This window comes from Natrix helvetica (assembly GCF_964273705.1).
Source record: "Natrix helvetica genome assembly, chromosome: 5".
Lineage (NCBI taxonomy): Eukaryota > Metazoa > Chordata > Lepidosauria > Squamata > Natricidae > Natrix > Natrix helvetica.
This window is the reverse complement of record NC_138551.1, coordinates 42,531,393-42,544,268: the sequence shown is the minus strand read 5'-3', so window position 1 is coordinate 42,544,268 and position 12,876 is coordinate 42,531,393. Positions and strand designations below refer to the sequence as shown.

Sequence of the window (12,876 nt, the reverse complement as noted above, 5' to 3'; positions counted from 1 at the left end):
CTAGATCCCAGCCATGCTGAGGAAAAGGTGGATAATATTTAATTGAGTGATAACTACATATCATTCAGATATATACTTATCAGATACTGTGTTTGTCAACCTCTGCAACTCTAAAATATGTGGACTGCAATTCGCAGAATTCCCCTGCCTGCATGAGAAACACTATCTAGAGTCAGATAAATTAATCTGCCCTGTAAATTCAACAAAGTAGATTCAAATTACATTATCTTAAGAGAATGGGTTCCATATTTTAGTAAAGCACAAAAGGCTTTCTGTCTTTATTAGCTGTTGTACTGTGACTTTCTAAAAACGTGTACATATTTTACAAAAAATCCCACAAAATAAAAAACAAGACACATTAAAAAAAAGAAAAAGCAATATTTTTTTTAAAAAGCAATGAAAAAAAGGCATTTGAGACCATCTATACGTATCACGTGTCCCTTAAATATTAAACAGCATTTAAAAATCCCTAAGTCTAAAAATGAATAACACTGGGTTGTTGCAAAAGCCATGAAATCTGTGCCAAAGGGAAATATTGCGAGACATTTTCTACGATTTGTAAGAATACGCAGGTCGCCTTCCTCGGCAGGGACTGGGAACCTCCGAAAGCCACGCGGCTCATGTGATTTTGACACTTCTCTTTTTGTGTGTGTCTCTTATCGTTGGAGGCGTTGCGCAAAAGCGGCTTCAATCAATACTTTTGCGTAAATCTCCAAGCAGCGAGAGTACCCCTGCCGGGCCGTTTGCAAACAAAGCCCAACGAGTCACAGTTCGCAGACTGAAATCTTACCAAGTGAGGAATGTGCGCGAGCTTCTTGGACAATAACGCGCGCTTGCAGCAGCCCCCCCCCCTCCCCCGGGCAGGCCGCGCGCTGCCTTATCTATGGCTCTGTTCACGAGGAAACCTCTCCGAGCTAAACAAGGCGCATATATATCAGGTGCTTATGTTGGCTAAACAGCCGGAAACTATAGAAAAGTTTGCGTGCAGAGTGAGCGCGCTTCCAGCAGACTGAAAGGGACGCCCTCCCCCGACGGGATCCCCTCAGTATCTCCTTTCGGCAGATTTGAAGTTGGGACTCGGAGGCGAAGGATTTGCTGACGTTCCGAATAGGGTCCGTCCAACTTCCTACCCTCCGCAAACAAAGCCAAACAAAGCGGGAGGTCGGGCGGGGCTACCAAAAGTCCCCCGAAAGACCCGAACTCGACCCCACACCTGCTTCTCTGGAGTAGCCGCCGGCAACCGGACCGCTTTTACGTAGAGGAGGAAAGAGGGAGGGGAAAGCCACGTATCCTCCGCACATCGGAGCGTAGGGCAGGCTTATAAGGACTGCAGCTCCCGCTCTTTCCATAGGGGCTCATGGAAAGGGGGAATCAAAGCGAGTGCGGGATCCGATTTCTGCTGCGGTTTCTTCGGCCAGCAACGGAGGAGCAGCGCGGACTCAGGGCGAAGTGGTGCTGGAGCTTCGGCAGGCTGAACAGATAATGGGGCTTCAATCCGAAAACAGCAAAGCCCCGGCAACCGACTATAAGCCTCCGAGGCTGAACACCTGCCCGGGGAAGGTCTTCGGTAACATTAAGGTAAGAAGGACCTTCGCTCCGAGAGGAAGAGCCGGGAGGTGGTGGGGAAGGAGCCCGCCTCGCCATGGGCTTCGTTCGCAGAGGATCGACGCCGTTCCCCCTCTTTCTAGGAACAGAGCGGGGGTCGAGATGCGCTGGGCTGTTATTCGTCCCGATCAGCACATCCCTTCTTGCCTGGCTCTTTTGGTCTCATCCGAGCCCCCTTCTAGCTCATTTCAAAATGGGCAGGTTTTCAATTGTGAAAAGTTTAATAGGCAAAATCCAGCTGTATTTAATTCAGATTTCCAAACCTAATGGGTTTCTTGGAAGCTGTATTCAGCCCTTGAACGGAGTAAAGTACATCAGGACTACGGTCCTCTCTGTGCACTTATTTCCTCATTGAGTTGCCACATTGATAAGGCCCCCTAACTATTAAAAACTCTTGAGTGACAGGTAGCATTAAAAACAGTAAATAATAATATAAACAGAGAGGTGACCTATGCATGTCTAGAAGAAGAAGAAAAAATCAAATATGCAAAAATCTTAGACTACCCTGTTTCCCTGAAAATAAGACGCCCCTGGATACTAAGACCAATTGGGCTTTTGAGTGCATGCGTTAAGATAAGAAGCCCTACCCTGAAGATAAGCCCTCCCTGAAAATATTGCAACAGAGCAGCACCCATGAGGTGATCACACTCGCAGCTTCCTGCACCTCAAAAATAATAAGGCCTCCCCGAAAATAAGGCTAATTTGGGGGGTCAAAAGAAAATAAGACCCTGTCTTATTTTCGGGGAAACATGGTAGGAGGTGGGGTTTTTTAACACATTTGGGCTCAAGCCCTGGAGAAAAAGACTTTAAACCCTGTCAGGAGAGGGGCTTTGTGGGAGATGCTGTTCCAGAGGGCACATTCTGTGACAGAGGAATAGGATTCCTGATTTACTGAGAAGTAAATTAATAGGAAATGCCTAAGATATTATAAAGCTTTCATGACAATTAAGATTTATACCATCCTGTGCAACTTAGATAGGATGTTTATGAAATCAAGAACGGGTGTTCATTTCTGAATAAACAATGTATTTACTCTGATTGTATGTGGTATAATTATCATTTTTGCAGTGTACTAAAGCATGTGCTATATTGCAAAAGAACAAAATTCTTTAAAACCATAATTCATTACTTGTCAACACCTATGTACTTTTGCTGTGATTCACACTTTAATTAAACTGGAGTATTGGGTGACACATCAAATTGGGTTTGCTTCTTGGAGAGCATATAGACAAATGCTCACCTCTTTGACCTGTATTCAGGTCCAAGTACTACTCCAAATGTGTCCTGTAGGTTGTTTTTACACCACCCACCCACCTTATTGGCTATACTCTGCCACTCCCTTTCTCTTTTTCTAAGCAAGGTTTTATTTTATATTCATCATCTGTTTGCATCTCATATCCAAATGGTCTGAATTTCTGCCTACTAGTCACTGCCTGAAGGGAACAATCAGCCTTCATTTGTCCCAGGATTGATGACTTAGTTCTTCTTGCAGTCTGTTGTTCTTATATGAACCATCACTAGAAGGCAGTTAACTGCTTTCTATGAGTTCTACTTAATGCCCGGCTTTCATGGTAGTATATTATCACTAGAAAATAATTGTTTTAGCCTTTTTCTTCAATCTTTGGGGACGTCCTTCATGATCTTGCTTAAATCTATCATTGACATCCTTTCCAGAATATCCTTTCTCTGGCAGGTTGTCCACCTTTATCTTATTCTGAGCCCAAGAAAATAAATTTATCCACCAACTTCACTTTTTGTCATCCGCTGTACAACCACTAAACCATTAGTGCTTCCTAATATTTTAGCGCAAAGTCAGGTATTGCTTTCCCAACTTTTGCTTTCACAATGAGCTATTTAAAGTGACCTCTTCTTTTGGCAAATAAAGTAGGGTTATCAACACAGCTTAAATTGATGTTTCAGCCTCTTGCTAAAAAAAAAATGTTGGAAGTGATTCTTGCTTGCTTTGCAATTGTGAACCCTTTCAAATTCTGTTCCTACAGTACTTTCTTATACATTATAAGATCTTTCCAAAAATTATTATATATTCTCACATCCATTAGCTTATTCTGATATTAACTACAAGCTTTGCTGTAGTTAACAAAGCAAAGATAACTCATCTTTTTATATTACCTTATAAACAATAATAGACCAACTCATATTAGCTATCTGTTCTAGGCTCCCTCTGCTTTTTCTGAAACTTGCTTATTCATTTGGGACTCCTCTGTACCTACATGGCTCCTTTCTAAGATGCTTGTTTGCATAAGAAATTAGTAGTTCAGCAATTTGCACATTCTCCGCCATATGTATAAACGCTCATCCTTTTTTGTCTCTTGGCCATATAATGTCTGTGTTGAAAGAAACAGTAATAATTTAGTATCTTACCCTATAGTTTTCAACCATTTAAAAGTATACTTTAAGTCATGCTTTCCTACCTGACCACTTCACTTTTTGGTGAATAGCTTTCTGAACATATTATCTTTCTGTCATCCTATAATACTGTCCATAAACAGTTTGAGTACAGCTGTTTCATTGTTCTTTGATCACATTTTTCTCTATTGGATTCTTCCACAATTATTATTGTGTATTCCTAACTAAAATGCATGTTTTCTTGTGATTTCTCCAATATTCTTACCTTAAAAGTATTGGTCGTTTTGTTTTTCTCTATTAGCTGACATTTACTTGATAGTGGTTTTTTTGTCTTTTATAGCTTGATACCAGAAGGTGATATTCAGAAGTATATTCAGTTAATATACATACTTTTCCTTGCCCAAGGCAATTACAATAACTCATTCTGAATCTTTTCATTTTGAGAATATTAATTTTTCACCTTAGTTTTCTCATGTGTCTCACTCTTCTCATAGATCCTCAGCTTTAGTTTCACATAAATGAAGTGTGCTAAATATTTCACTTTCTGATTGAGGCTGGATTGAGATGTCAGGTGATCACACAAAAGAGGGGGTCAACCTATTCTTTAAAGTACCCGAGAGCAGGACTGGAATTACGGAAAATTATCAAGGAGAGATCCAACCTAGAACTTAGAAGATATTTCCCCACAGCAAGAACAATTAACCAGTGGAAAGTCTTGCCTCCAAAAGTTGTGGATGGTCCTTCACTTGAGGTTTCTTAGAAAGGATTGTACAGTCATTTGTCCACGAATGGTATAGGAACTCTTGCAATTCCATGTAATTCCTCAAAGTTTTCTTCTATCAGGTGTATCAAGATGGTTGGTCAGTTGGTCGATCAGTCAGTCATTCATTAATTTCCTACCTTTATTATTTTTTACAAATAACTCATGGTGGTCATTAGGTTATGACCTAGTATCTTGTTACTACTTTGTTCCTTCATATAGTTTCATGCCTGAATCAATTAATTATATGAGTGCCAAATTCTGATCTATTTATGTTTACCTATCCCTACTTTATTTGACAACATAACTTTTTCTTGCCTATGCTTCTCCTTGCTTTGATTTTAAGTTTCCTTATGAAATTGAAAAACTTTTTGCTACTAGCATGATCAGTGACCCGATTTTCTTATAGTTGGGTTATGTCATCATTTCTAAATCTATTTCTGGAAATTCAGAGTTTTTCCTAGTAATAGCAGAGTTCTTCTGTGACTTATCACCTGCCATCTCAACCCAGCCATGTTGAAAAAGTTTTATTGGTAGAAACACAGAAGTGGTTTTCCACTGTTTTCTTCCAGTTTGGAAGAAATTTTGGAATGCCTTAAGTGGGTTTATTTCAATAATTAATGAAAAATTCCATTTACTATCATCTCCATTGTGGATTACTTTTAGTTTTGCCCCTCCTGGTTTAGCTTTAACAGCAAGCGTTGCCCTAAAGAGAGCTCCTGCCTGTTTTTCTCACTGATGTGATTGATGTGTCATTAAATCAGTGTCAATTCTTAGCAACCAGTACTTCTAAAGAAACATCTAGCTCCAACTTGGCCATTCAAGTCCTCTATGGATGCACTTATTGCTGTAACCCAGCCCATGAGTCTTGCTATTGATCAACCTTCTTCTTGCCTTCTGTCTTTTCCAACATTACATATTTTTCAATATCTTTACATAATATATCCAAAATATGATAATTTTAAACTGGTCCTTTGTGCCTCATATGACAATTCTCAATTGATTAGTTCTATGCTTGTTTTTTGACTATCCATGCTATAATCGTAACAGTCTTTACTAACATCAACATTCCAAAATATAAATACTTTTTTCCATCCTGCTTCCTCAGTGACCAAGGTTCACTTGCATGGAATATCCCAGGAAAATCATTGCCTGCACAATTCTGACCTTTGCAGGTATAGACACATCCAGCATCTGTATATACTTCCCAATATCTTAATTGTTGCTCTACTCAGTGCTATCTGCAATGTATTTTTGACTGCTAATTCATTTGTTGTTGATTGTTGCTATGTAATCAGATGCTATATACAACTTCAGTATCTTCACTGTCAAGGCTGTTTTTTGTACCCGTTTTCATTAATTTGTTCTGTATATGTAATCATAGTCCTATTTTTAATTGTGCTTATGACTTTCTTGACTAGAATTTGGACATCATTTGCATTTCAGTCTGTCGAAGTAGCACCAATAGTATGTGCAGATTATTAATCTTTCTTCCTCCAATTTACCCCCTCCCTCCAGTCCTCATATACTGCCTCATCATGATGGACAAGTATGCCTGGGAGGTTTGAGCAAAGAATATTGGGAGTGTATACCAGGTGTATGTAGTCCCAGAAGGGTCACCCAAGGCATAAAGATAATCCCAGTTATCCAGTTAAAACAAGCAGGTGCTTATATTGGATAATAGTGACATAGGCAGAAGCTGGAGGTGGATGATAACTTCTGTGACAATGGCAAAGGCGTTTCATACTGCACAGAAAAAGGCAATAAGTAAACCCCTCTTGTATTCTACCAAGAAAACACACAAAGAGACACTGTTGTAGTAGGAAGGTTCAATAGTTTTAGTGAGACAAAAAGAATGGAGATCCTAACATCTCCCTTGCTGTAATATTAATAGTAATCCCCTGGGATTAATGTTACGTGATAATTAGTAACAACAAGAAAACCTTTTTAGAGATGGCAAATACTCATACATTACATTGTTCTTTTTTATTTTTACCCACTAACCAGATTTTTATTGAATAACAAATTGCCAGAATGAATTATGGTTTGTCTGGGGAACTGAAGTTTTCAGGAAATTTGCCATATGGATAACTTGTCCTCCGTTTTATTTGTGTTAGTATTAATCAAATCAGAACATTTGAATTAATCACATATGCTCTTCAGACAGTTATGATTCTCCTCTATAAATAGTTGAAAGAACTGCCTGAAGAACTTAGCACCATGGCACCGTTTCCAAGTGCACGTATCCTGTCCCTTATGTGCAAATAACAGTGCCATTCAAAGGAAGCTGTACATGCTGGTGCTCTTGCTGACGGAAAATGTATAAGTGATGAAAGATGTAGTCTCTGTATTGTATAGCTCTATTTTTATATATATTGTTTCAGCTGGGGGAGACAGGGCAGCTGGGAGAAGCAACTTTGCTGTGAAATGAGATTAGGTCACTCTCCTGGTAATGAATAGCTAGTAAATAGAGATAGAGCAATGGAACAGGAGTGAAAAAGGATTTTCACAGAAAACAAAAATGATGTGCAGGACTACAGGCAGATAAAATTTTGCAATTTATATGAACATAACTGTCTGTTAGTTTTTACCCATAGTCTACCTCCCCACCCTTTCCTAACCCATACATTTTTTTCTTCTTTAAAGCCACCTAAGCAAACGACCTTTTCTGAATTCTGGCAGGTGGTACAATGTGAGGTCAGACCATATATAACAATGAGTATTTGCAGTTGAAACATTTTGTGTTAAGTTTAATTTTCTGTATTTTTTAAAAGTCACTGAAAGTGAAAAGGAAACAAAAGTTGAAATTTTCTACATAAATTGGTTCCAGAACTTTATAGCATGGCTCATTGCGTAGACATCAACCAGATTCGCTACAAATGAGCACCAGAATACTAGAAACAAAATCATGTGCACAATTTTTGGGAGCCTACTGGTCAAATCTGAGGGACAGATTCTAGATCAAAGTCTGTGTAGTTGATCAAGAGGGCAATTAACTTTTGTTTTTTTGCATGTTTGAATCAGTCAAAACTGGGAAAGTCCTGAAGTGGGGCTTTTCCCAACTACAAAATTGGTACAATCAGATACCACCCACGTTGTATCCTTGAGGGAACATAGCAAAATTACAGCAAATTGTTTGCTGTTCTGTCTCTGTTCCATAATGTCAAGTCTTTATAGACTGGTATTGCTTGTGTGACAATTGTTATAGAGGGTGAGTGGTTTTATCCTCTGGTTTTGCTGCTGTTCTTTCCTAAACAAGCCACAAGCCATTGAAGGAAATAGCCATCAATCAAGGCATGCAAGCAAGGAATGGGGACAAAGCTAACAGACTTTGCATGGACTGGTTTCTCCAAACTAGCAAATAAACAGAACAAAATGTCTCTTGTCTTGAATTATTTTGGATCAAAAGCAACATCTATTTTGTCCCCAGCATTTTAAAAGATTGGAATTGAACCAATAACTGAAGTGTACAAAACTTGGATTTCTATAAGGAGTCAGTAAAGCCCGACAAACCTTTCTTTGTTGGGAAAATATACCATCGCTCTAACTCAGTGTTCCTCTACTTCAGCAACTTTCAGATGCATGGACTGTTGGCTGAGGAATTCTGGGAACTGAAGTCCATGCATCTTAAAGTTGGTAAGATTGAGAAATACTACTCTGTGTTACTTTGCATTCTTCTTTTTCCAAGCATACTGGCAGTGTTCTGCACGGGCTTACATGTTTCAATAACATACATCAGGGATGTCAAACTTGCGTCATCACAATGGCATCACATGACTTATTGGGACTTTCCTTCCCTTTGCTAAACCAGGTGGAGGCGGGGTCAGCAAGTGACATATCCGGCCAATGGGCTGTGAGTTTGACACCCCTGATATACATAATGAAAATTAGAATCTTTGGATAATATTTTGAGGTATAAAAAACTGTTGTAGTCCTACAACATCTTTTCTACAAAATGCAAACACGGGTATTCTCAAGAAGGTAGATTCTTATGGTCGCTTATGTTTTCGTAGTGATGAGAACCTCCATTCAATCTCAAGCACAGTGCTTTGTCTGTTACATTTATTCTGCATTTATCAGATCAATGGAATTTTAACATTGCCATTTTTTCATTTAAAAAAAACCCTGAGCAACATGTGTTTTTCAGCAAATTAGATTCTTTACAAAGGATTATTGTACCTGTGTACAGTAGTTTGGATATAGCACTATCAAGAGAAATGATGAAGTGTTTTCATACATTGTAGCATATATCCATTTTTAAAGACATTCCAGGGGTGGGCTGCTGGGGTTTTGCACGGGTTCGGGTGATCGTCTAGCTAGGATTCTACCCAGTTCGGTGAACACCCAAATGCTATCCCTGGCTGGCCACACCCACCCCTCCCCTCCCGTCCCTCCCAGGAGTCTCCCGTTGGCCCTTTCATCATGCCAGGTAGGTTTAGGGCCCATGTGGAGGCTCAGGGAGGGGGGGGAGAAACGGGCCTACTGGAGGTTCTGGCAGTCCAGAAACAGGCCTGTTTCCAGCCTCTGGAGGGCCTCCAGAGCCCAGGGGAAGTTTTTGTCTGCCGAAGAAGCCTCCGGAGCCTGGGGAGGGTGAAAAACACCCCTCCCTCATTGTGGTGCAGGAGGCCGACTAGGCCACAGCAACCATGGCCACACCCACCAAGCAATGGGGCAGCAAATCTGTTGCCAATTTTTGAAGGCCACCCCTGCATTGTATCATTATTTGCTTAGCATTTCTGTTGTTTCTTGTGGTTTCCCTTTCTGAGCTGACGCTCTGATGATAGAATTATTTTATTGTTTCTCATATTTATCTTTTAGAATGGCATAATTCCTCTCATTAGCTTGGATTGATTCCAAGGCTTCCTTCCTACGTCATTTATTTGCTTGTACACCTGGTACAAGGATCTTAATCCCATAGGAAGTGCATTGTACAAGGGAGCGGTATCTGGATTTGCATATCAGCATGCCACGCAGATACCAGCAGCTCTGCATCGTTAGCTCAGTGTAAAAGGAAGACCAGCATGAAGAATTTACCTGTACTGAACACATCGGCTCTATCAAAAACTAAGAAAATGGGGTTGCTATCATAAGTCCATTTTTGTTGTTACAATGCACAATATTACTGCTTTTAAGGTCTGCTAGCTCAAGATAATGGACTTCCTGTTTGTTTTGTAGCGGTGTTTATAAAGTCCCTTTCTTAAGCTACTCCAGCAATAACACACATCGATTCAGCATAGAACCTTGCATGCAGAGATTGTTTTCCCCACCCCTGTTTAAACTTATGAATGAGCCTCACCGTACAGTTGAATCATTTCCTCATGACTTGTATAGTGTAACTGGGCAGTTTATAAATAAATAATTCTGCTTTTCTATCTGCTATCTGAATTGTTGAATCATGGGTTTCGCCGAGAGATGCGGGGTGGGGAATTGGCAATTGTGACTGCTGAATGATTAAGCAACAAGTCCTGATGATGAAAAGTTCATATCAGGTTTGCCTTTTGGCGCTTAGAAGAGGAGAGTCAGGCTAAATCAAATAACATGGAGTACGCAAAGCCTGCTGATTACAGGAGATGGGTGAACAGTAGGTTAAGCACCTTTAAAAGGTTAAATAAAGTATCTTATTGGCTTTCACATAACAGCCTCTCAGGTGTACCGTGTTTCCCCGAAAATAAGACAGGGTCTTATTTTCTTTTGACCCCTGAAATAAGTGCTTAGCCTTATTTTTGGGGAGGTCTTATTATTTTGAGGTACAGGAGGCACAGAGTGTAGTTACCTCATGGCTACTGCTGTGTTGCAATATTGGGGGGGGGCTTATTTTAGTGCATGCGCTCAAAAGCCCAATTGGGCTTATTATCCAGGGATGTATTATTTTCAGGGAAACAGGGTATTAACTCCCAGATTTCTACACAGCAGGAACAAAACCTTTACGATTGTGGAATCTGAGCCTTCTCATTCCACGTTGGGAGTGTTGAGCTAATTAGAGGATTGGCGTGTCTTCCATGCTTTGTATACATGGTGTTAGAAGGAGAAAATGTTAAATATAGTAATGGAACAAGAACAGTGCTATCTGGCACTATTTACTGAAATATATTCAGATATAACCAATCACAGCAGCAGTGAAGAAACACTACTTCCCTGTTTAATAGGAATCAGTTTAAACAGAGACTCATTGAAAATGTAACAATTCTGAGCCAAAGAAAGGTGAAAGGTGATTGGTAATTTACCGTGTTTTCCCGAAAATACGACCTGTTCTGAAACTAAAGCCTTGCCACATTTTTTGTGTGGGCAAAAATATAAGCCCACCCCCCAAAATAAACCCCCTGGACAACCCCACCCCCCCCGGCCAGGCAGAGCACTGCTCACTGACATAGCGGTATCTGAAGGCGCCAAGCCGCAGGAGCCAGGGGAGAGGGAGAAAGGCGCTCACATTGCTTGGTGCCTTTGGGATACCACTAGGTTGGGGAGTGGCATTCTGCCTGGCCAGAGGGGGGAGTTGGACAACCCCAAAACAATAAACCCTCCCCTATAATAAGCCCAAGGCCATATTTTGTAAGTAAAGAGAAAATAAGACCCTGCCATATTTTCGAGGAAACACAGTATATGAATTGAAATCTGCTTTGTATTGATATATTCTGCTTCTAGTAGGCTTAGAAATAGTCAAGGACCTATTCTCAGCTTGAATGTTACCAGAAGTTTTCTTCCAGTTTCAGATGTATTTTTATAGTCGGGACTATTTAAAAAAAGTGCTTTAAAAGACACTCTTGGGGGTTGAGAGCATGGATCTGAAAAAAGCTCCTGTTTTGGAAAAATCCACCCTTGTAGATATTGTCTTAATCTGGATCAAGGTCTTTGTGACTGTTGAGTTGACAAATTGAAGGAGGTGAAAGAATGTAAATTTTAGTTAAACTAAAAGAGATGGCTAGAATTGCATCTAACTCGATTCTTAGCATCATTAGTCCCATACATAACATCATAAATTCCTTGATAAATTGTATAAATTAACTATTAATTTTAAAATGTATATTGTAAAATCCCAAGGCCATATAAATACTGCTGGAATCCTAGAACTGGGGAACTGGATTTAAATGTCTGTCCCCTTTGGGAATTATTAAATGATTTGGCATGATTGTGGAAGTTGGATGGTAAAAGATACCATGACTGAACTCCATTGAAAGAATAAGTGAAGAGGCAATGTAAAAAAAAAAACCTGTCAAAATCTTTATCCATCATAGTACTGGAATGTTAATTACAGAGGTAGCAAAAAGACTGAAAGCATTTAAAACAGGAAAATGAGGAAATGTAGAAAGTAATTATTTACTTTATTTTTTTATAAGAGACACATTGGGTAACAATCTGGCAGGAATTTAGCAAAGAATAGAAAATGCAATCTGGTACTCTTTCAAAGTTTTGCAAACTCAGGAAAAGGTAGTTGTGATAATAAAGTAGGTAAGGAAACAGCAGCTGTTTAGTTATGCTGTCTGATGATACCGAAAGATTAAATTTCAATTTAAACTAAGTCATAAATTATGCTTTCCAATACTTTGGGATATGTTTGAGTTGACACAACACCTTAACAAATCACATTGTGCTTTGTATGAACCATTAGATCAAAGCCAGCTAACTACCTCCAAATGCCCCTGAAGTACAACTCCTTGCTGCCCAAACAGGTTGCAACTTCTGAAAGCCAGAGGTCAGCAAAATTGGGAGAGCCACCTGAGAGTCGCAAGTCTAAGGGAACCTATAACGCCCATTACTAATATCACTCATAGGATCAGTTTGGTATTATACTTGTGATACTGGACATTCTTGTCTTTGCCCTGGGAAAGTTTACAAAAATTTGCTCACGTTGGTGGGAAAGTGGGAAAATTAATGAAACTAATATTCCTCTGTGGCTAATTGGAGTATCAAAATGAATTGTTTTTAGCAGCACCAAAAACACCCTTCTTTTGCAGATGCAAAATCCATGAAAAGTATATTTTGCATGGTAGCTGCAAGCAATTTTTTCTTCTATTGCCTCTAAGCCATAACACATTTCATGTATTTGTTATTTATACCAGTATATTTCAGCTGTTCTTGAAAAGCTTACAGAACTATAAATAACTAAAATAAAGGATTGTTCTTTATATTTCTTAAGTAATGCTATA

At 39.6% G+C, this 12,876-nt stretch overlaps 1 protein-coding gene across 1 annotated transcript in view; it reads left to right on the top strand.

Annotated features, from left to right (window-relative positions):
• The first annotated feature begins 909 nt into the window (after positions 1–909).
• The window catches only part of SLCO2A1 (solute carrier organic anion transporter family member 2A1), a 64,007-nt gene continuing 52,040 nt past the window's right edge, over positions 910–12,876 (top strand). The window contains exon 1 of the mRNA XM_081954262.1: positions 910–1,578. Coding sequence (XP_081810388.1) covers positions 1,483–1,578 — 96 coding nt within the window. The 5' untranslated portion in view covers positions 910–1,482. The remainder of the gene's footprint in view (positions 1,579–12,876) is intronic.